At 38.2% G+C, this 26,148-nt stretch overlaps 1 protein-coding gene across 1 annotated transcript in view; it reads right to left on the bottom strand.

The window, feature by feature from the left end:
- Positions 1–26,148, bottom strand: part of TENM1 (teneurin transmembrane protein 1) — a 321,398-nt gene that overhangs the window by 152,361 nt on the left and 142,889 nt on the right. Inside the window, exon 4 of the mRNA XM_086756176.1 lies at positions 2,305–2,545. Coding sequence (XP_086612302.1) covers positions 2,305–2,545 — 241 coding nt within the window. The remainder of the gene's footprint in view (positions 1–2,304; positions 2,546–26,148) is intronic.

The following is a 26,148-nucleotide window of genomic DNA, read 5'->3' as shown; positions in this document are numbered from 1 at the left end:
AGGGAATACATTACTGTCTAAGTCTTTTTGATTGCAAATGTTCCAAATTAAAAAAAAATAATCTGCTTAGACATATTAGGTATGTACATATTAGGTAGATTTGGTACTATTACAGATTTAGCACAGAAACACAGCTGCCATTGGCATGTTTCCCTTTATTTTGCAGGATTATTTTTAATGGGCAGCTAAACATTAATGGAGAAGGAAAGCAAGAGAATCCAGTTATTAGGCCAAAGTATCTGCTCAATTCGAGCTGAATCATTCCCTCTCAATGGAAGAAAAAACAAGCTACAAGCCTTTCTCTTTCTCTCAGGCTGTGTTGGGTACTATAGACTTCAGGTAAGTGGTGATCACAAATGTTTTTTATTACAGTGTTCCCCCGCTATATCACTTGTCTGCACATAAACTGCAGATACATCTTGGCAAACAGTCCCACAGATTCTGCTTTCAGATTATACAGCCTTTCAGCCAGCTCCAGGAGAGGCGGCAGCCAGCTACCAGAAGGTGCGTGAAACCAGCTGAAACAACCACCCAAGGGTAGGAACGTGGAAAATTCCCAGACTTTGTGCATCGCTAACGTGTAGCCCACAGTATGTTTTCCAGTCTGAATCCCTAATCCAGTGCACAGCCCTTTTGTCAGTATCCAATTACATAATTATAGATGTAACTAAATATCTATGTATTTGTCCTTCATGAGACTTTTCATATTTACAAAAATAATAAGAAACCAGGAAAATTAAATAACTCAAGAGACTTAAAATCGCAAAATATGTTCCCCAATAGGATCTGACGGGAATACAGTGACCAAGGATCCAGAAAGGCTAAACAAGATCTACCTAACTGCTAATTGAAGAGAACCAAAAGGTAATTAACGGGTACAGAACACCCAGGGATCAGCCTTATATGCAGCAGAAGGGATAGATATATAAGCTCGTTACATCAGAAACAACAGAGATTTATCTTTATAAAGACTGCATAAACAGAAGGTTCTAGCTCTAGAAGGACTAGCTGCACTAAAATTTTGGAGAAAAGTTTCCATCCGCCTTGTTTCTTGTTGTGAGTTGTCCATAAGACAAATAGCAAGTTTTATTTCAGAATGAATCAGCTTATTCTTCAATCCCAATTTGCTATCCTTTCAGAGAAGAAATACTTAATTTGACACTTCTGATTAGCAGTAGTTAAGTGTTTAAAGATGTATATTGAAATTAAGTTTTGCAATAAAATAAAACCAATCTTCTCATAAAAGAATAAAATCTAGGTTTCAGTTATTAATTGTGATAACTGGCCCCTGGACGTACGTGTATTAAAAAAAACATTTCCATGCATAACAGTTTATATTCTCTGGATCAGATTAGCTGGGTGTCAGGCATTAATCTGTTTCACCAAACCCAGCTTTCACAGAGTCATGCACTTCACCGGTTTTAAAATGCAAAACCCAAAGGAAACGCAAGTCAAAACTTCCTGGTGCTCTGCTCACAGTGAAGAGGAAGAAGGTTGTAGAAAATCAAGGGCTTGCTTTAAGCATTCAGTTAGCAAACACAGCTGTAGTTGAAAGCCACCAAATTAGCTAATACTTATCAGGAATAAAAAAAAAACCTTATTACAGCCAAAAAGTCAGAGGAAGTTGTGCACGTACCTCTGCAGGCAGAACTCTGGGTACTGAACCACAGGTTTGCTGGATACACAATGTATTTGCTTTCAATTATTTTCCAGAGTAGATTATTTGTGTAAATTGTGAATGATCCTGAAATGGAACGCTCTCTCCCCCATGCTCAATACATGTCTTGGGCATATATAATTTCTCCATTACCAATTATCAAATTATATTATTTGCATATATATGCAGTAAAGTGTTTAAATCCACACTGAGGAAAATATCATTTTAGTATTATTTCCTATCTGTTCTTATCCATAGGAATGCTAAAGCCTGACTGACTCCAGAAGTGCCAGAGTACACTGATTAAACAGAACTTTGATTTGCTGATTACAAAACGGCCCTGAGAGAATGTGGGATGGCGAGACAAGTACATAAGCACAAATCCTGACTGCATAGAACTCTAATGCCTTCCAAAACTTTGCAAAGCACATGTTTTTATGAGCATTAACATCTAGATGAATCAAGTAATTACGGCCTCACATGGCTACAGGACATAGCCTCAAATAAAAACGAATTGGCATGTCTTGAATGACAAACTTTAATTCCCCATCACCATCTCATGTGAACATTGGGCCTCCTCCTCATTTTTTTTTTTTTTTTTTTTTTTTAAATTTGAGATATGTTGCATACAGCAGGTTGGTTTGTACCTGGTTTCCAGTGGGATGTTGCTGTTCAAGACCCAGCTGTTATGGAGATGCACCGAATCTTGCGTACTGGTAGGGGGAGTCGGGGCAGCAGGGCTGGGCTGGCTACGGGTGGTCATTGATCTTCTCTGGAGAGAATCAGTTGGCGGAGGCGGTTTTCTGGCACAGGTGCACGCGTGCGGTGGTGGAGGCGGCGGTGGGAGGGGTCTGAAGGTGAACTGGTTGTGCGGGCTACCTGGCATATCTGAAACAGCAAAGAAAACCACAGAGGGTTATGATTTTAAAAAGATTAAGATGGCATGAGTATGATATAATAGTTATTGGAATTAAAGCGTTGTCTTTTATCATGTTGTTGATCCAACTGCCTGTAAAATGTTGCAACATGTGAAATAATTTAAAATATAATACTCTACTGAAATGGAGAATATCAGACACAGACACACACCCCTCAGCACAGTAGTTCAGTATTCAACAAAAAAAAAACCCAACAAAAAAAAAAAAAACAAAAAAGGAAGATACAACATTCACTTAATTTGTCATAGGATATTTTAAGGAGGGTAAAGAACAAATAAATCAAGTTGACACTGAATTGCAGCACAGACACCAACTGATTTCATGAGGTATAAATCTCATTTAAGAATATCTGTGAAAGAAATAGAGTATAAGAATTAGCCTTGCACTTCAGATCAAGAGAGAAAATAATTGAATAATTCCTACCACCTAACCAACATCTTTCATAAAACAAGGTTAACACATTTCTGAGAGTCTGTTACTGCTTTTTAAAAATGACACCTGGGAAAAGGCCCTCTTAGAGACTACCTGAACCACTAATGATCCAGAAACCCAGAGAAAAGATTTTATGGTAGCTCAAGGTAGATGAGCTGGCAAGGAGCTCACAGCCACCAGATCAAGCTGCAAAGGAGATGGAGTGAAAGACGTGCGTGGTGGGCACCCAAGACCCTGCTACCTGCACTGCTGCTACCCTACGGGACCCTCAGCACAGCCCTGGAGCAGGCGAGAAGGATGCCACAACTGCACGAGAGGGATGCCCTGTGCTACGCAGCTTCAAGGTAGCTCAGCCAGTGAGCTTCAGTCCTCCTGCAAAAGAATCAACATAGATACATGGTGTAAGGGTATTTCGTTTTCTCTACTTCCCACAAGAGTCTCTAAAGCCTTTCAGCACAGCAAGAAACACAGCTATGGAGAACCGAGGCAAGAAATTACTCTTTAAAGGAACAATAACTAATGCTTTGCAAAGAAGATGCTGATAAAAATTGCTGCCAGATTCGGTGAACTGTGAAGCTATTAACCTGAAATGCTTCCAGTTAATTTACCTCAGCGACTAAAGCGGCTTCATCCTGTTTCTATACTCACCCTCACTCTCTCTTTTACCTCAGCAGACGTCCAGTTAAATTTGCACAAAACCAGCTGGAGCAGAGCTCTGATGAACCTGCAAAAATTCCCTGCAAGGAGCTGTTGTTGCCATCCATTTACAGCACATGCTTTCTTTAAATTATGACACGATGTGTCTTCAAGGTGAAAGATGAAAGCGTGCCCCTTCCCTTCTTGGAACAGCTGATGGAAAAAAGCACTTTTTTCTCCGTGACAGTCACAATTTACCCCAACTGGAGAAACAAGGTTGTTTAGTGCTCTACATAAGCTTTTCTATGCTGTGGTAAGCAAAGCTGTCACGGATTTGGCCCAGGCTTAATCCTTTTAATTTCATTGATCTTTTATCAAGGCAGCATTCTTACGGTTGCATTAAGGTTTACACTGTAATATTAGTTTGCATACACCAGAAAAGCATTTCTAAGCATATTAGAAAATTGGAGACCTCAGTAAATTAAATCACTGGAGTCAACAGTGCAGAGCTCTGAAATAATCTGCCACGGCACTTTCATATAATAATTAATCTCAGTAAATCCTGTATCCTGCTATTTTAGAACCAAAAGCTACCCAAATTTTGGACATAATATTTGATGTCCAGCATCCTCAAGTATTCGATCAATGACATTCCCTTACTTAGTGCTATAAATTTTAAATCCACTCTACAGAAAATTTGCAGGACTATTATACATCCTATAATTTGCATGACGAGACATTTTAATGGTTGTGCCACTGTCCTGTTCGAAAACTGCTGATCTTTGCCAGGACATGCAGTAAGCCTCTACAAGGTACATCAAAAGCTGTGCAGCAAATGCCGAGCAGCCAAGGTGACTGCTTCTCTAGGTAAACAGGAAAAAAATTATATAATCTATATGGCAATGCATCTTTTAGTTCCTTTCCTCCCCTTTTACCCGTGCTGCTCCTATCCTGTTGATTGCATGCAACTATCTCACAAGTAGTTTAGTTTGTTCCATGCAATAGACTGGTTCTGTTTTGTGAACCACAAAGTATTTCTGGTTGGTAGGGCATCTTATAATTCCCACTGCAATTTATCACATTACATTAACACATAAGATTTCCTGAGGGATTCCTTTTTAATTATCACACTTGTCACTCCTTCGTCCGGCGACTGGGATCATGGAAAACCTCACAGTATATTCTGAAGTATTTTGGTGATTTAAAGACAAGTCTTCTGCATCAGACCTTCACTTCAGTGAAGCAATGCAAACTCATTATGCTGAGAATCAGCCTGAGTATTCAATTAGTTTTTACAGACTTTCTGTTGTGGCAAAGTTATTTTTATTTTACTTGAAACTAAACCTACATCTCATTAACTTTATTTTTATACCACAAAAATGTTGCTTGGGATATAAAGCAATGTTATACCTAAACATGCACACTTATGATTCTTTAGGACTCTGAATGAACAGCAGACTCTGTAAAATGACTTAATGTAAAATCATTTAAATACCTAAAAAAGTGATGTTACAGAAGATAACTTGTTTAAAGCCAACAAGTTTCCAAAACTTATTGTGGGAGAGATATAGAAATTAGCTTAGCTATAAATTTTTATCCTGTTGCTATTGTTCAGCACAATGCTATCCATAACATTATTTTTACTGGTTGCAAGTAATGTTCAGATTTTATTTATTTATTTTTTTACATCAAAAAGTCTATGTACGACATGCAAATACAGCATTATTTGTTTTCAATGTGTTCATTGACATGGTAGCAGTTTCCATTCATCTAAAAATGTAACTATAAAACAGGATTTCAGCTCAGACTTTACAATTACAATAATTTGCTTCAAATCATCAGGTTTTAATCCTAGGAGCACCCAAGCCAGAAGAAACGCTCTTGGCCCTCACATCTGCACTTACATTTAGGCCCCCCACCCTCGCTTTTTTTTCTTTTTACAGGTAGAAGTGGCTTTTAGAAAATGCCTAAATTCTTTCCTGTGAGAATTCATTAGTTTTAAATAATTCTCTCATTTCAGCAGAGCACATCTAGAACTGTAATGTTTCCTTAAAAGATCTATACCACATTCTGCTCTTCCGTTGTATACTAGACCTGCTTTCTTTTACTCTAACATGCACACTCCCCATGCACTCCATCAAATCCACTTAAACTTCTTCCTCCTCCCTCTTTCTTTTTTTAATTTATTTTTAGAGTTTTTGCCTTCATTCTTCAATCATGGTGTTAATTTGTTTAGTTTTTTTATTTTGAGACACTTCCCAAACTCCATGAGCTCATTCCAAAAGGGAAACCTCTGTACTGATACTAGCTATAAACCAGAAAACCTTTCCTGCTAATTCTCTTAATTTGCAGGATTTCTACTTGCTCTCCTTCCTCTGAAGTTTGAAGGGAGAAGCCATTCTGCTCAAAAGTTGCTGGAGGCACACACCAACGGACAAGAGCAGTGCTACCATAAACTCATTTTCCTTAAGAGTCAGGCTAAAATGCCTTTGTAATTATAAACATGTAGCTAAATTGCTTTATAGATTCACAAAAATGAAATAAGCAGCTTTATCAACTCATTAGTGCCTGATTAAAAATTAGTTTTGAAAATGAGCCAGGCTTTTGCTGAAGTATTTTCCTAACCGTTTTGAAGTATACTTTGCTATACTTTTTGGATCCACAGAGAAAAAAGGCGTAATTGAACTGTTTTATCATTTACTGACAAGACTACAATAGCGTGTATTGTTACTAAGTGAAGTATATCAGAGAGAATATATTAAAAAGTAATGAACCTTAAAAGGTTTGCATCTAACCTGTAGTGCTTTTGAGATATTTTAAATTTTTGCAGTTTCTAAATTAATTATTTATTAGTATGTTTGCATTTTTTTTAACTAGACATGCCTCAGCTGAGTACAAACTAGCTTGCAACCCGTTATTTAAAGAACAAAATAGGAATGTATATTCAGAGAGCTCAGTTTAGCTTATTTAAAAGTTCTATGAGTATACTACTGCTCAGTTACAAACCAATCTGTAATTTTTTCCCAGGCAGGGATGAAGTAGTATAATATTATTTATCAAAACAGAGCCTTGAAACAGGTACATCTGCATCATGCAGGAAGACGTGCCTGACATCATCTCAGAGAACGGAAGGCTTATGCCCAGAGCACTGTGCCCAACCCTAGAAAAGGGCTCTGAGGAACTGGAAAAGATTCAGTGCAGGGAAGACAGAGAATCTGAATGCTTCAGACTAGAGGCAAAACGCATAGAACAAAAATTCTCAATCTTACAATGAGATTTATGCTCTGGGTCTAAAAGGACAAACTAAGACTTAGATGTAGGTGCAACCGTCGCAGATGCTGGCTCTGCTACCTGTGAATATACTTACCGATGTTGTTTAAGTCTTTACACCCTTTTTCTTCCATTATAAATTTAAAATTATTGTTTTTCTATGTATGCACCAATGACCTTACTAAGCCCATAATTTTTTTTTTTGCCTATCTCTGAATTCCATTTGCTTTTGCTGTCACGTTTTGAGAAAAGGTGAATATGAAAAAAATGTGTATTAAATTGCTCTATTGATGTATAAATTTACATTGTGTTTTATTAATCTATTCTGCACTTGCTCCTTCTGATGTAATTCAACATTCAGTTGACTTACCTTACTTGCAAAATCCTTTGCTTCGCAAACTCTGTCAGACCACGAGGATATAAAAATATCTAACCAGTACCTTCAGTAGCAATTCACCTTAGTTTATTATTTTGCTGTAGATAATTTTTTCTCAGCCTTACTAGACAGTAAATCTTCCAGAACAGAAAATATCAGACATCTCTAAAGAATTCTACAAACCATATGGTTTTACGCAAAATAAAGTTTACAGTGTAATAGAAGCTTATAAACGAAAGGTCATACAGACTCAAAGTTTATACAGTAAGTAAAAGAGATTTACAGACCTCCAGAGACCAATACTACTTCCCACCACAGCCTACTGACTCATGCCTACGGTGCTTTGAGCTTGCCCCCGCGACAGCAGATTTTCCTCGATGAGCTAGTTGGGACAGCCCAGAAGAGACCAAGGAAGGACCAGTTATATACTGGGGATCATCAAGGGCCTCTAGGCACTTTATTTATCAGTACAGATGTGCCCTCAAATAGCCAAATGTATAATTTCATACCATATTGCCGCTCTAAGAGTAGAATGAACCCTACATGTCACTATTTAGGCTGTGCTGAAAACACAGCCTAAACACAACACTTCACTTCCAAAGCAAAATCAACAGAGATCTTAAGCCACATACTTTGAATGCTGCCAATGAGCATAAAATACAGCTGGATTTATATTACAATAATGTAATGATGTCAAACAAACAATGTATAATACTTAAACACTCAGTCCAATGTGTTCTATGGATCCCATTAAATGTTTCCTTTATGTTCTCAGTATCACATATGTTCAATTCCGTTGAATCCCGTACAATTATACACACACACGAGAACAGCTTCTATCTCATAATTTGTGAATCATTTTAACAAAAAGAGATTTGGTTAAATACGAACTCTAAAATTTTCCTAATGCTAACTGAAACTTATTTCTCCTTCAGCATTTCCCAGTTTAGCCATATTTAAAAATGAAATATGATGGTAATTCAACTCTTCAAAATATAATTAACATTTATATTGAATGTTGTATGGTTTAACTGTAGGAAAAAAATCTAGTCTGCATATAAGCTACAAGGACAGTAAAGACTTCTTATGATGACTGTGCAGCAATTCCTTTTCTTTTTTTACATTAATAGTCAAAATTTGTACTGTAATACCTGAGTGATCACTTTTTTAAACACTCATAATGGGCCTAATTCTAGGAAACTTTATAAAAAGATAATTACCCTGTTTTGAATTCCAGACTAAAAAGGAACGATGGGAGCATCACCAGCAGGTCTCTGTTTAAAACACTGTTGCTTCTACATAAGTAACTGTTTTCTGTTTCCCTAATTCTGTTTAATACAATCTCATGTGAGATAGTGCTAAACTCAGCTAAAATTCCTTCTGGAGCCCATATTTATTTAGGCAGAATAACATGAGTTTGGGATTTTCGCGTTACTTTAATTTACATTTCAAACAAATACTGGATTACTCAAAGTCTACTAGAAATTCTTCCCAAATCAGATAGTATAAATGGACTTCATTACCTGCATATGATATTGATATTAAGTATCAATGCCTTAAAACTTCTAGCAATAGAGAACATAAGGGATTTTCATTAGCAGACTTCTGTATTTGCCATTACTGTTGCAGGTCAGCATGGTAACACTACTGGGCTCTATTTCTGGTAAAACATCAATTAGTAGCATGATAAAAGTTAAAAATATACTGGAGATCTCATAGTGTTTTGGAAAATAAATCAGAATTGTCTTAGAAATATCTCTGCAAACAAGCTGTTTCTTTACTCAGCTGCTGGCAGACGTGGGAGAATTTTTCAGGCAAAAAGAAAGGAGGTTAGAACTCATCAGAGAAGGAAAGGCAGTGATTTATCACCAGGGAGCTATCACATGGCCACCCTTTCCAACTTCGCTGATAGGATGCATTCAATAATATTCTGCCTTTCAAGATTCAAAAAATTCTGGTATCTGTCGTCTTTGTACTGTATACTTAACTTGTCAATTTTACTTTGTAAAGTTCTTGAAATAAGAATGATACACTTTTTTTTTTTTTAAGGTGTTCAGAGGGGAGTGTTTTTGCTTTTTCTGATGATAGAAATGTTAATGTACTCAAACTGAAAGCAGGGCTTGTGGGCCCAAGGCTATCTACAGTTTTATTCCAGCTGTATCAGCTGGCGCAGTGAAAGGCATCACCTTTCCCGACAAACTTTGCCTCACTTAGAGGCGCTTGTATCTGCAGACCATTAGAGCTACAACAGCACTACTCCTCTTTAATTAACTCCATCACTCAGCGTTTTAACTTGGGAGCCCGATTGCTGAAGTGGAATAATTTTGGACATAAACACTGCACTATGAGACGCCACTCTCTGTGCTGCAGTTTGTAAACAGAAACGCGTTTCAGGTTATAACGCTGTGTACTGTGGATAAGATGCAAGATTTAAATGTTATCACGCAGAAGCACCTAACAATATAAACACTCTTATGCACGTTCATGTAAAATAAACATCGCCAAAGGGGAGTGAAGAGCTAGAGCTGCTGAGGTGTTTTTATTCTGCTGACCTGTCTGAATTATAGCTTTGTTCTATAGTACTTCTTCATACAGCTGTTAAATACCAATGCACTCTATGTATAATATTTATGTGAAAACATTATTCCATCTATGTGAAATGCTCACATTTATGTCAATTAATATGACAAACGTGAAATGAAACTGTCCTACTCGCTCCCATCCATCTCCTTCATTGCAGGTGGTATATATCCATCAGATTCTCCCAAATGCCCCTCCAGTTGAGCCAGGAGTCCTCTTAAATCACTACAGTCTGTTCCAACAGAAGACAGGGTGGTTGAGTCACAGAGGTCAAGGACAAAACGTGAAGGGAGAAGAAAAGCACCACTCCAATGATGATGAAGACTGTGGGAAAAACTGAAACAACCAGCTCAAGCTTCCAGTGGTTTGTTTAGCAGATCAAGCCACTGCTGGTACAATTAACATGACACAGCATTCAAAGGACTGAAATGGTGACTGACAGCTCCCAGACAGCATAAAGGTGATACTTCAGGAGAATGCATAATTCCTGCCATTACTTAAAAGTGGTGGGTTCAGTCAATACCACGAGTTGTTACTTCTAGCAGTGGCACCTCACAGGGGATGGTACAATCACTGTTCTAAGACTCTGAACTAAGAGAGACTATAGTTTACAGAGTAAGCCTATCATCCAGGTTTACAAAAGGCAGGCAGTTACAAGTAGCCTGGCAGCAAATTTTGATGACCTTAGAGGTGAACAGATTTTGATTAAAGAGCAGTTTATGATTGGGAAAACAGGTTGCGAGTAGCCACGGCTGTAAAAATTAATGTTTCCCTAGTTATTGATGGTTTTTGGCAAAGTGATATATATTCAAGTTTTGGCCTTTGTGTCATTAAATTCATTAGCTGTGAGGGCTTTCTAAACGGGATCTATGGGTAATGGAATTAGCAGCTATAAATCATACTGAAATACACAGTGTATTTAGCCCCGTAGTTCAGTGAAAATATCATTAATACGGACTTATTAAGCCACTTTGTCACCAACCTCTCTACCGTGGACGACAACCCTCCCAGCCTGCTTCACCTGTGTTCCTGTTACTTCGCAACATTTTTAGGAAAAAAGACTGCTTAAGGCCATGCCCCGTTACAGACCCAAATAATTTAAAACCCTGCAGCCTTTGACTTCACTGCATTGCGACGGTTGAGGTGAAGACTCTTCCACTCCAGTGCTTGCCTTTCTCAAGGCTGGGAACAATGACACGAACCCTACCAGTTGACCGAAGTACGAAATCCTGTTCAACTTAAAGCCCAAACACAAGACAGATTAGTTTGTTGATTCATATTTTCGTAAACATAAAATATTCTGTGGCTCTACAGAAATACGAAAAGACAATAAGGCCTAAGTCATGGTTAAATCTGCAGTTACATCAGGACCCAAACTCAAGCCCTGATGAGCATGTTCACGCGCATTCCTGAAATTACCGGGGCCAAGACACCAAATACATCCCCTATCTATTCGAACTCAGACAGAGCTAGTGCTTTCTTGAAAGCACTGCAAACTAAGTTTACTTCAAGGTGGAAGTGTCTGAAATTTCTGACCTCAAGGATGAATCACACTCCAGAACATAAAGGCTTTCCTCAGGACACCTGACTCTGCACTCCAGATGGTCATGTCAAATCTAGACATCCAGCGTGTCTGAAAATTGAATTGAGTACAATTGAAAAGACAAGATCCCTTTTTACAATCAATACCATGTACAGACATAGAAGTTTGAAGCTCATCTGGATTATTCAGTAACTGTCTCTACCCTCGTGTATTTCCCTCATTGTTAAAACAAATCTTTTAGAAAGATAATAATGAGGGAACATCAGGAGAAATATAGACTAGTTTCTATATCATAATACTCTGAAGAACAAGTTTATAGCTTATACAGGAAAATGAAGGTCTCTATTCAATAAACCAATATTCTATATGTTTTTCTTACGGATGTCACCTTGACATCAAACTGCTTCATATAAACATAACAGCATTTACATATATTTCCAGTGACTGTTATATCAACATCAGGAGTATTAAAAAAAAAAAAATTCATTTATCTGTGGTTATATAGTATTTTTTTTTTTTTTTAAATAAAACCCAAAGTATATGTGGCCCCTCCTATCCTACCCTCAGAGTGGTCTGACCTATAAAACAATTTGCAATTAATACATAAATCACAGAGGGACGGGTTTTTCTCAACAACCTTACTAGTTCCTGCTGGTCACAGGAAACCAGACAGTTTCCTTCAACTTCACTTATATTCCACTTCACAAACTTGAGTTGACAGATTTCTTAAAGAAGATATTTTTAAGATTAATTACAGTTTCAAAACATACATTGTCCTTTTGAAGTTTTGCTTTAGAAGAGAAATACATTTTTAAATGGAGAATTATTTTAAGTTAGCTTTTCATTCTCTGTTTAAACAGAGAATTATTGTTTTAAATATGAGAAAGTTTTCTAAAAAACCAAGCAGCACTGTAACCTTAAGCGTAGGATAGTTAGCATGAATTTGGTCTCGGTAACCCTGAGAAGAACATGATATTATTTAAGAAGGAGGTTGCACTCCTATTTGTCACTCACCAAATGATTTCACATAGCATCTAAATTACACCAAATTAGTCAAAGGCTATACCTCAGCGTAGAATTAGCTGACTGACTGCTTCTGCCTTTTATCCCTAGAGGTAGTTAACAAGCTTCTGTCCCTCTCAACTGAATTCGCAAAGAAAATAAATACTTCCACAAAAAGATCTATTCCTGCCATTGATGTTTGCTAACATTTTACTTCGGGATGTTGACACTTCTCCTATAGCACTGAGCTTGCTGGGAGGAAAGACAATGGTACATGTGTAACTGATGGGAAAAAACAAATCGATTATTTTTTAAAGAAAAGGAAAACTCCTGTAGGGAAAAACAAAATAGTAACACAGAAACGCTAATGTAATGCCTGAAAATGAACATGACAGCCTAGGCAAACCCACAGGTTTCACATTAGCCTCCCTACTGCACATCTGAAATACTAATACGCTTCTGCCACTCCATTAAACCAAGGGCTGTGGCCTGGTTCCTCAGAACTATTTAGGACTTTTAACTCCACTCCGCAGTGCATTATTAGGAGCCCCGCGCTCTCGGACAGCTTTGAAGCTCTGAGCAGAGCATCTATCACACCCCAGCACTGTCACCTCTGCATAAACTGATCCAGAGAGGTCACTTCAGGCAGCGAGGTTTGACAAGCTTCTCCTGCTATTCTTGCTCAACTTGCAGAAGAAATCTAGTGCACTTCAAAATTAACAAAGATTGCATCATTTTACAGCATTAACAGTTTATAAGAGTTCCTTGTGACCGTATCCTCAGTTCACCTCATGAGACATTTCTAAGGTGCATTTCACACAAAGCTTATCTATCTACAGTTATTTAAACTCTTTGTAAATAAGAAACGCATTTTTAAATATTGATAGAAATTACATCTATAAAATACTGAATAAAACCTTCAAAACAAACGCATAAAGAAGTATCAAGGGAAACATACTTTTTCATATGAATCTAACCAACAAAGTATTTTAATGAGTGCACATCTATTAAGAGAATTCTCAGGATACTGTAATTATTATTCATTTTCTAGAATTGTTTCACCACGAAGCTTTATGCCACTATGGGGACTGTAATGTTTATGTTTTGTGACGGCTGCGTTGACTATTAAAAAGCAATTTGGCTGACATTTTAAGTCTTTTGTTGCCAGTTTTAATTGGATTGTTCACCAAGCATCAACTCCCCCGTTAACTGCAAAAATTACAGGCCAACGTCAGTTTATAGTAATGACTGTTTAATGATTTTATCTTGTCAGTATGCCAGTTTCATACGGATGCACGCATGATTAGTTTCATATCAAGACCTGTAATTAAATAATTGAAACCTAAACAAAAGAGAATATCAAGCAGGAGCACATCCTTAATAAAGACTCAAAGATTTATCCAAATACTCATTCCAAAGTTAAAAATAATTAATGTTTTGAGGTCAAATACTGAAAGAGTTGGTATTAAAGGGAAAAAGTTCTCTGCACCTTATACTGTAGAAGAAATTTCCCTTTAAGGGATGCAAAGTTTGAGATCTCACTGCAGTGAGTCTTTGCTTATCATTCTTAAAACTGACTCAAAATTATTCAGAACTCATTATTAGCTATTTTTGTTTGCTTTCCAGACTAGGTAAAGCTGCTTTTACAATAATAATTGTAAGATATAAAAATAATTATACTTCAACTAAAACTTACAGTACTTACAATCAAAGAACAACAAGCCCACTTGCTTCTTGGAAATTCAGAATCTTGAAAGAAAACCAATTATTATTATTCTTTGTTCAGCTTTGAATTCTATGGCAAACTCTTACATATCTCAGAAGCAAAAAAATAGCTTTGAGAAGGTAAGTCTTTGAAAGTGTGAAATACCCATGGAAAATAAAGCCAGAAACAGACTCCCAAAGTGGGGCCAGCACCGCATGCCTCCTCATACCTCTCAGAGTTCAAGAAGCTGGGGGCTACTTGGAAAATTCCACACCTTATTTATGGTTTTGGCCATCTGACAGGGATGGTAACTTTCTGTAGGCAGTTGAACTCTTGAATTTCAAAAAGGACTTGGTATTTCATACATTTAGACACTTAGAAGAGTCCAGGGAAAAAATTCCTGACCAAGGGTTTTCACTGTCTTTTATTAATAAGCACATCTGGACTATAAAATTTGGGATAGGGTGTCTCTGTAAACTGAGCTGGTATGTTTATGGATTCCCATTAAACTTAGACCTCAAAGTTCAAATACCAGACTTTATTGTCTTATGCATTCAGCAAGTATTCAGGGGAAATTTCAGCAATTTATAGCAACTTAGAAGAACTTATATTCATCTGTTTTCAGACCTGACTTTTATGGACTATAGCAACACACGAGAAAATATTAACCTACTGGAAAGTCAATAGGTTTTCATTTTTATGTACAAAAAGCTGTATGCTTTGCAGAATAATTCATTTTCCTTTTATTGCCAGGATGATGGCTTAAAACCTGTTCTGACCAACTTTTGAGCAGATGGCTTTATTTGAAAGATTCAGGGGTAAATTTAGGACCCATCTCTTTTCCCAGTTACAACAGCACAATACAGGATTAACTCCATTGATTTCAATTACGTTATACTACTTTGGTTTGCTAGATGTAACCACAGAAGCTAACAGCCCAGCTTTGACAGGGCACATTCATTTTTTATATATTTAGAAACAGAAAATTTGTCACTTCAAAAGATCAGCGGTGGAACACCGCACGATTCTGTTCTAGGAATGAGGTTACTGTATTTGTGACTTAGAAAGGGATGAACCACTGAACCAGTAACATACAGGCTGGCACATACTTATTTCGATGCATAAAATAAGAAGGTGCAGCAGAGGTATGTGAATGGACCATACATCAGCAGATGAAAATTCACATCGACAAATGCAAGGTACCTCAAATTGATTGTTGAGTTCTAAATTAACTCCGAGTACTCAGACAATGGACCTGTGTATGTCTGTAAACAGCTCAATGAAAACCTCTTTTCTATGTACAGCTTTAGTAAAAGAATGTAACAGTATGGAAAATTAAGCAAATTGGACAGAAAGTAAAAAGGCAAAGAGTGTTAAATCATTCATATGCATCACGTGGAACACTTGGTTCCATTCTTGACTTTTTTTTTTTCTCTCAGAGTAATTTGGTAAAAAACAAAGAAAGGATTTTACAAACAGGTGACTAGATTAGCAATGTGAAAAACAACTACATGAGGAGACACTAAACAGATTGTGCAGTTTAAAGAGAAGCAAGATGTAAGTGACAGAGAAACAACATAATGAACTCAATAAGTAAGCCGTTATTTCCACTCACAATAAAAGCAGAGTGAATCACTAAACGAAACCTTTAGGAGAGAAATTTAAAACTGATAAAAGGGAATACCCTGGGGTGGTTTTTTTTTTCCCCTTTTTTATTTCTAACAACACATTTAATCTAGAAACTTGTTGCTACAAATGATCATTGAGATAAGAAAGTTGCAAATATTTTATGTATAAAATTTTATACAGAAAATTATTCATCTACAGAGAGTAAGCAGGCAATATATATACAAACCTAAGTGTATCTACGTGTAAAACCTACATACAAAAAGGAAGCATTTAGACATACACGTATAGAATATACATATGCTGTCGTAGTTTAGCCCTGCTCAGGACCAAGCCACCTAGTCTTTTGCTCACTCCCCCCACCCTCCAGTGGGACGAGGAGGAGAACTGGTAAAGAAAAGAAAGCAAAACTCATGGGCTGAGATAAAAAAAAAAGTTTAAGAGAACAACAGAAGGAAAAAAAGAAAAAAAAAAAAACAGAGATGAAAACAAAACAAACAACAGGAAAATACTTAAGCAGATAATTTACAGCACAACAGCTCACAGTGGATCCTGATGCCCAGCACCCTCTAGAGTAGCAGGAGCCTCCTCTCAGCACCCTCCTCACTGATACACTGAGCATGGTGTCCCATGGGATGGAACAGCCCTTTGGCCAATTTGGGTAAACTATCCCAGCTGTTGGCTAAGTGGTCACCTATCCCAGCTGTGTCCCCCAGCCACAGGTGCCACCAGCTCCAGCTCCTCTCCCAGCTCAGGTGAAAATGAACTCTGTACTAGCCAGAACCAGGACATATGTGTATTTTATACATACACTAAAATCTCCACTGAATTCAAATCCCAGTGGAAAGTGTAAAATACTGATATTTGCTCAGTTTATTTACAAGCCTAATTTTTTATCATCTTGAAGGATTTCATTTCACATACGCTAACACAAAAGCACAGAGCAAATCTGCACTCACTGCTTGCTTCCTGCTCCAGCCAAGAGAACCTCAACCAACTCCAGCTGTTGGAGAATTTCTTCCTACGTGATCAGGTCAGCCCTGGTTTACTCAGAAGACATTTGGGGAAAACAAGTTTGTTTTTTTTTTTTTTTCATTTACTCAGCCAACTGATGAAACAAGTTTAAGGCAATCCATTCTCATGGCTGAAAAAGAAGACTGGATCTGCCTTGAAGTCGCGTATCGCCAATAATGCAAAATCTAGAGACGAAGTACTTGATTTGCAGATCTCGGGAGTGAGCTAGGTATTGACACTTAAACAGCAATTTGAAACCCAGCACGCATAAGGAACTCACGAAACAACTTCTACAGCATTTATCGTCCAGAACAGAATAGTAATTCAAGCCTTCCTCTGATTCTCGTCCTTAGGTTTAAATTCTAATTTTGATGCTTACTCGCAGTCTTTTGAAATACGTGACTCTCACAATACAAATAGGAGTATTGCACTTCAACCTGAAAGATGCAATAACCAGGTAACAAAGGAACCTCGACAAACTCATCTCGATACTGAGTAACAGAATAACCAGGGAAACTAGGACAGAACAAACAGCTCTGTTCGTGTACCTGCACTGTGCTTCCTACACCCGCCTGCCTTTACACCAAACAGCAGACTGAATGCAAACAAAGCAAAAGTATCAAGGAGGTGGAGAAAAAAGCTGGCAATAATACATGTTACAGTTACCTTTTACTAAAGAGGATGGAGAATGGGTGAAGACCAGGAGGCAGTTTCAGCTTATGCAATTTCAAAATGACCTTTTAAAAGTAATTATTAGAGGTGAAAGTGAATTCAGAATTCCACGCACTCACAACGTGGAAATTGGGAAAGAAAAACGCATCACACACATCAAAAGGGAGGAGGCCACTCAGACACAGCTTTCCTCCTCCTCCTCTTCCAGTTTGTTTTTTTACAATCTTGCTTTGAAGAAAAAGGAACACACCACATATCTATCAAAATAAGCCATATGCTGTTGTAGAAAAAATACACGGCTGAAGAATCTAAGAGTAAACATGTCAATTAATCGGTTCCAACTGAAGAAAGAAGAACAAGACAAAGATACAATCTAAGGCAGTTGTATGTTAGTTCACCGTCCAAATACAAATTAAAATTTTGCCTAATGTAAGAGGGAATATCGGATGGCTGCAGAGATCCCCCGCGCTAGTTTACAGCCTGTAGTGATCTCCAAAGCTCTAATTCTGTCCTGCTGATTACAGGAAAACAGAGGGAAGGGAAGGATCTGTCACCAGTGTGGTTCTGCAGTGCACGTGCCAGCCCCAGGCTCGCTCTGCGTGCTGCAGAGCAACTGTTCTGGTCCCAGAGAGGCTGTGAAGAAAGAACTGGTACCATTGCCTGGGATATCTGCTGAGCTAAAATTCACCGCCTGTGAATAGCCTTGCAATCTGATAGCACAAATATGATTATATTGCTACATCGTTTATATTAAAAACATTTCTGTACACTACGTTACCACGGCTAACGCAAACCCAACTTTTACTTCATAAGACTGAACTAAAAATAACATCTACGGTATTGATTAGGCTCCAACATTAATACAAAGTAAAATGGCTTGGGAAGTTTATCTATTTACTGATTAGTGATTTATCTCCTTCAAGATGATCTCTGAGTATGACAGCAATGTGTGTGTTTGCATTCCTCTTCACTGTGAAGCATCAGCTCCATTTCACATGCTGTTAAGGCAGCACTACAATTACTATGCTTTACCTATACAAAACTAAACACTTCATGCTGCTTTCAAAATGACTCTATTGCCCTAAAAAAAATGCTCCCCTCAAACATCAAAGCAACAGCAGCAAACTAATAAAAGCCCGCACTAGAGCAATAGTCAAAGCCTTAGGTTATATTAGTAGAGAATCCTTGAATGGCTGCTGTTGAAGTGAGTAATATCGTCCATGTCATCACTGAGTATGTAAAATCACCTGGATGATTTCCAGCACAGATTCCATGAATTCTAAGAAAATTCTGCGCTCAGTAACACCACAGGTTGCAGGCAGAGCAGGACTGCAGGCAGCTGCTATGTGGAGTGTACAGTGAGCACAAGTACAAGATGTTCCTACACGTACCAAAACCGGGACCGAACTCCTGTCACTGGGGCACAGATTAAGTGAGACATTGTCTTATTTTCCTTCCACATAAGCCAGGTGAACGCAAGGGAACTGCCAAGTGCACTCTCTTAATGGGCACAGTAACACATTCCTTCTCTCTCAGTCCCTCACCGGTGCAATGAAGCTCTTTATTTTCCGTCCCAAGTTCTTACTGTCAAGCAAAACTGAGCAACGAATGGGGATACAGTTCAGCTGAGAGCAGAATTTGATTTCATATTCCTATAACACTTTGAACATAAAAACGCACTACAGCAGTGCTAAGTCTTATTAAGCTTGGCAACAGTGAACGCAGGGTGACACTTTCCCTAGATCTGACAGTACTGCTCACCAGAAGGCTCCAATGCACATAAGCATAACCAAGCAACGCAGAGAACACTTAAGGGTAGAAAACAGCCCCTCCTCACCAATCTAGAAAGCAAGTATTTATGGCTTTCATCTGAGCATGGGAGGCTCAGCTTTATTTTCTGTGCCTGACACAGACATGGGAGTTGAATCTCTGGCACTCATCCCATACACCTACTACCTGAGACGCGCCACTCTTAGAACGTAGTTGGCACAGGGATTTGAACTTCCGTCAGTCACATAACATCGCAGCGCCTGACCACTACGCTACAGAGCATGGTGCCTGTCTCTCTACTCCAATAAATATTTGATTATTTATATGCAGTGAAGTAGCTCCCAAGAGATTAGGAGACAGAGTGTGAAAGACGACTAATTGTGTACCAGCTGCAAGGGTATCGTTTCCAATCCTCTCCTTCACCATTATTTGACTTTTCAGGTGAGCAACTTGACAACTGTCTTCCCTCTGTGAACCTCTTGCTCTGATGAGGAATTTCATCTCCAAATAGAGATCTTTTCTTTGGGGAAATGTCACTGGAATTGACACATTTCCTGAAATGTTTAGGTTTCAGCACACTTCCAAAGAAATGCTATGTTATATTTTAAAGCTCTATAAGTCGTAAGTTAGAGGAGCTTTTGGGCTGAGGCGCAGGGCTCATGCCTGGGGGCCATGCCTGCCTGCATGGAAATGTCACGAGCACTCTGGTCATTTATTTCTTTACCTACCAGACCTAAGGTAAACCAAATGTAGGCTAAATATAGCCAACAGGAGCTTCTTGTTGATTGTAGTAGGAACTAAGTAAAACTCTGTGTGCGTAACTTCAAGTCCATTTAAAACAGTGAATAACCAATTTCCCAGGTTTCCTTCATATGTAAGAGAGAGAGTCCATGGTTTCTGAATGTATCCACACACTGCTGATGCTATAAAGACAGACTAACTCTACTATATAGCCCAATAAAAGACAAGATAGCGAGTAATCTGTCTCTTTGTGAAGCAGTACTACTCATTTCATACAGGAGAGAAGAGGCAGCATGGCAAGCTAAAAGGACAGCACTTTATCTCTGAAAATTTTCAATAGACAGCATTTAAAAAAATATTAAATGGGTTCTATTCAAATGCAGCAGGCAAGGTGTCTAGTTCAGGCTGGGCACAGTGACCTGCCCTAGTCTGTAGCTGAACAAAGGCATAAAAGCAAATAATAAAGTTCCATTTTGTTATACAATATTTCATTAGGGAGCTAATTAAACAGGCTGTACTCAAATGCAGCATATAAACAATATCACACAAGAAGGGGAGCGTTTCTGGGAAGGTATTAGCTGATAGCACTAACATAAATGGTTTAAATATTTTTTTTTTGTTTCTCAATAGTTAGGAACAAAAAGCTTTTTTCCCCATTACCTCATCCTAAGTAGTTTTTCAAATCAAGCCCATGTTCACATTCACGCTGTCACTGATAATGGATCTTGAGTCAAATAAGAAGAGAGTAAAGGACCTGATAATAAGTGCAATTATAAAACATCAAAAATGGTAGATCAAAGTGGATTTCCTTTATTCCACTGTGTACAGTCACTTCACAGCTTTTCAGTGTTCCTGTCATGCGGTCCTGACAGGATGTATTAATTTTCTCTGTTATCATAGCAACAAGAATGGCACACTTCAGAAAGCAGCTGACAAATGCAGCTCCTTATTATTACTCTGTCTTACTTTTATTCATTTTGTTTATAAAAACATTTTTAAAATCCCCTTCTCCTGAGATTCTCAGGCATGATGATAGCCATCAAGTGGCTGATAACCTTGTGATAAACTAAACTCGGGGACAAACTCTCAAGCCTTCTAAGTACTGCCACTCTCCAAAAAATAACTGAAATTTACAGCCTACAAAAATTTCAAACCCAGTAGTGAGTTCACATTAGAAGAGCTTGAAAACTTTACTGAAATACTCCCACTCTAATTCATCTTGGAAGAGTATTCATTTGCTGAATGTTTACTGAATTCTGCATGGGAATTTACAGCGTAGATTGGTAATTTAGCATATAAATTGCATTTGAAAAAACAAACCATAATAAAGCTCAGGAGTTAAGCAAACCAGCTCAGCTTTATCCTTCCTGCCTTGGCCCCACAGGTACCATGACTGAACTTCTGGTACGGCTGCCCAGGTTCATCACCGCAGAGACAGTTAGAAGCTTCCGAAATAAAATGTGCATGGCAAGAAAATAGTTTTACAGCATTTCCCCCCAGGAAAAAGCATGGATAGAGGCTTTGAGCTGGTGATCTCCTCAATAAACTATGCTTACCCTTCCCAACATTAAAGCTTGCGGGAATGTTTGCTTTTGAGCTGACCACAAAATGTTGCAGCGAGTTTTGCTAATATGCAAAGGAATACAGAACCTAAAGAAAGCAGAATAAGAAACAAGCAAATTGTGTAATACAAACAGGGACATGCAAAATAAAGTTGTGAAGCAACACAATGTCATCTAAAATGGCATACCTCTGTTGAAGTGAGTAAACTATAACAATTTGCATTAAATGAAAATAATTCACAGTAAAACCTGAAAACTATTATATTGGACATGTAGAATTTCATAGGATAAATTCTACTCTAAGCATGCATGCTAATACAAAGCATCATGTTCAAAAAGTTACAATGTTATTTTGAATTTAGAGTATACTCGACCAGAATTGACTTTCATGACTAGTTTGAAAAAGTAAATCTAAATTTACTAATTTGAGTGACTATGACATGGCCCTATGCAGCTGGAAATAGACTGGGGTACTATACCAAGCTGCCATCACAAAGAGTAACTATCTTAAATATTAGTATAAAAGTGGATGCAGCAGTTTCATATCCTATCATATGAATATTATGGCAATGATGCGTAGAAGTGATTTACATCTTCATTATTTCTAGACTGCAAGAATCGCTACTGCTAGCACTTTGCAGAGCCATTTGCTAACATTTAAGCAAGTTATGATTAACGCAATTTGAGTAGAACACATATTGGACAGATAGATTATAGCCCTGCTGATACTGTATGTACAGTAATTAGTACTGTGACAACAGATAATTATTTTTAATTTTAAAGCTGAAGGGCTTTATCCATAAATATTGTGGCTGGAGTTAATAGATCAGTACTTTCCATAGCTCAAACAAGGTGACAGTAATCATGCATTAAATAAATGAATAATTTCTTATCAATATTTAAAACTAAAGGAATGTCAATCAATAACACCACTAGACATTTAAAGCACTGCTGCAAAGTATTACTGACAAAACTAGAATATAAAGCACTCCGATCATCATCCCACCCGCTGTGCTGCACAACACAATGAAGCTTATTAAAAGACAATAGAAAACATAAAAACTACCGCCTCTAAATTCAAGAGATCTAAGATACCAGCATGAAACACTGTTCCAGTTGTATGGAAAACCATCTGTCTGTGTAAGAACTGGAGTGAAAAAAACAGATTCTAAGATGGAGTCAAAAGGAATTACTTCATTGATTTTGATAGTGCTATTCTAGAAGAGCATGTCTAAATTGCACGCCCTGCAGTTAGCATTAGGACCTTCTTAGCTGCTAACGGTCAAAGTAATGTTCCGTATAGCATGAACACATATATCTGAGAATTTAGATAGCAGAACACCAAGGAAACTGTGAAGAGTTCACTTACAAATGAGCACCTGGTTTACTTCAGACTGGAAGTTCTGAGTTTCAAAAATTCCAGCAAGTTTGAAACTTTTTCTAAAGTGATTTAAAAGACTTGAAGAGAAAATTCATAGAAGCTGAGGGGCGAGGGGGGGAGGAAAAAAAAAAAAAAAAGCTTTTCACTGGCACATGAAGATGCCGCACAACTTGGCACAATGGGCAATGAAGGACTTATTCCAACAAATGGCACTATGTGGCTCCCTTAGCCAGACGTACAATATGGAAGACAACAACAGCACCAAGGTGACAGTCTCAAGCACTAATACCTACTTTTTCTACCCTTTGAAAGTCCATCAATCACTGAGCAATTGGATTTGTGCACAAACAATAGCAACTGGCAATAGTAGTGCATAGCAAAAACCAAGGCAGCCCATCGCTGAGCCAAAACAGGGCCTGAGCTGCTGCCAAACTGTACAGTCAAATCCAAACATTTCAGTAGTCTAAAATCAACGAGGCACTGAACACGATGTAGGAATGCAAACAGTATTTATTACCCAACCCTTCAGAAATAATGAAAAAAGCCCTAGAAAACAAGGGATCATTCTAAATGATGAGATTTTCTTAAACCCTTTTATCCATTTCCCTGGGAGTTCCTTTAGTCCCAGTGGGAATGACTGCATGCTTCTTTCATGACCAAGACGAACACTATTTTACTTGAAAAGAAAGCTGAAATCCTCACATCATCCTGTCAGCACTGCCTCCCCCCTCATGCTCCCAGGGGAGCAGGCAAAGCTGGGGAAGGCTCTGCCTGCAGACTGGCCCAAATTTTAGAACCTTGGGTGTGCCCATCATTCTTTGGGATTGGAGCAGCATATCGATTTTCTTTTAGCTCTTCCAATTTTCTGGCAATAAAGAACATGCATAATTGATGTTTCATTGATTTGATTATTTTCTTCAGAAAGTTGTACGGTTCTTCCCACAGCTAAGAGCTGCAGAATGCTCCCCAAAGCATTCACATTTATCAGTACTTTTGACTCACCCAATATCAGTTTATTAGCCTTAATTTGTACCTTTGTGTTTAACATCAAGGAAGTTACTTTTCGATTCACTCTGAAGAAATAACCCTTAAAAACAGAGACTGAAACAAAAGTTTTCCCAGCAGAACAATTTTTAAAACTTTGTGATACTAGAACAAACTTCTTGGTTTCATTTACTTGGGTAGTAATTGCTCAGTGCAACAAAGAAGCCATTTCTAATAGAAGACTCATATCCCTAGCTCCTTTAAGTGCTTTTGGTATCAGATTAAATATTAATACAAAACAAACTGTACTGTTCGACTACTTTTTGCATTACTGTTCTGTAAGGGCTCACACTATGACGCAGATGCAAGACTGAAGTCAATATTAAAGGTACTTGGCTTTTCTTTAAAGTCAGTATGTCAATTGATACAAACAGAAAGGTACTAATTTTTTGGCACTTCAGATTTTCTCAAGCATCTACATCTCAGAATTATCACGAGATGAAAGAATTGGTCAGAAATGCAAATAATGTATCTTATTTGACTGAAGTTCCATTACATTAAGAACAGAAGAACCTAAGAAAGCAGTCACACAACTATCCCTGACCATGGGTTTATTAAGAGAAAGGATAAGCCAGTAGAGGCAGTCTTAATTTCAAGGTATGCTCTACAAGTGAGAAAACAGTTCTATAAGATGCACATTTTAGAATCATAGAATCATAGAATCATAGAATGGTTAGGGTTGGAAGGGACCTTCAAAGGTCATCTAGTCCAACCCCCCTGCAAGGAGCAGGGACATCTCCAACCAGATCAGGTTGCTCAGAGCCTCATCCAGCCTGGCCTTGAACGCTTCCAGAGATGGGCCCTCCACCACCTTTCTGGGCAACCTAAATTGTATTCCTGCCACAAACATGTATAAATGCAAATATCACTGCAAATACCTTATTTTGTTTTATTTAGAATTCACCATCTTTTGCCTCATGGGGCAGCGAAAGATGAAGAACCAGTAATTTTTTTTCAGACACTTAAAACAAGTTCTCAACAGCATACACTTGAAGCAAAATTTCCTGCCACATGTGGAAAATGATACGTGAGAGCAACAGCATCCACAGAGTCCCAGTGTCAAAGCCTCTGAAGCTTTCCAAACAGCTGGGGCAATACTGGAGCGATGCTGAACAGAAGTGGCATCTAACTGTTCAAAAGAGCATGCCAGTGCACACACTACCATACATAGCGGTCTTCTCACATGAAGTTGCACCTGATAAAAAGTATTATTTTAGCAGTTTGTGCATAATTTGCAAATGCAATGTTTAGGCAGCCTGCCACATAGGATGCTCATGTCCCAATCTTAGCTATGGCTTGGTAGAGAAGAGCTCTCTGGCAGTGGAAGAAGGTTACCAGAGGGCTGAGACTTATGAGGGACACCCAGACCATTGCAGAAGCACAGGTTTCTCTGGAGATGTAGCCCAAGTACAGTAACTCCCAAAAATCTTAAGATGACTAATGAGGGTCTAATCAGTATTAGCTTGCCTTGAGCTCGGATGTAAGCGTACTGAAGTAGCGTACCCAATGGCAGTAACATTGGAGAGCACAGCCATGCACTACATGTAAGCATTTTATTTAAGTATGTGAGTAACTGACGCATACACATACACACATACTCAACCGCAAGAGGGGACTCCAGCTCCCCTGTGATCGATGAGGTCTGCAGCAGCCCTTGTGCCCTGTAGATATATAATAAAATACGGAGTTAAGTCACACAAGGTGATCACATGCCATCTGACCTGAGTTCCTCTTTCTGCATTATCATCCAGAGTCTCGTCTCTTCACACATCTAACCTGTCGGATGCCGACATCAGCTTGAAGCCCTACAGTAATCAAGACTGAAAGTGATAATAGATGCCTAAAAAAAGCTCAAGTAGTAAAACACACACAAAAGTACAAATGACAAACCGTGTTCCTGCAGATTTTAATGTTTCTTTTAAAAATGATAATTGGCATTAATTGCACTATTTACATTTTAATGCACAACACCTGGCCTCAGCTGGATGTAAAAGGGCTGATGATGTTTTCCTCTCACGTTGTTGACAAGGAACTGAACAGGTACACCCTTACAGAGATGGGCTTGCCAAATGTAAGGCACCAATAACGAGCACGATGTGAAAGCAATCTGACTTTAAAGAAGTGCAAAGCTATTGAACATTCATTTTGAATTATTAAAGAACTAGATTAAAACTAAGTCTGAAACACACAGAAAAAGGA

This window comes from Chlamydotis macqueenii, chromosome 11 (genome assembly GCF_036417535.1).
Source record: "Chlamydotis macqueenii isolate bChlMac1 chromosome 11, bChlMac1.mat, whole genome shotgun sequence".
Taxonomy (NCBI): domain Eukaryota; kingdom Metazoa; phylum Chordata; class Aves; order Otidiformes; family Otididae; genus Chlamydotis; species Chlamydotis macqueenii.
Note: the sequence above shows the minus strand (reverse complement) of the source record. Positions and strands in the feature narration are given on the sequence as shown.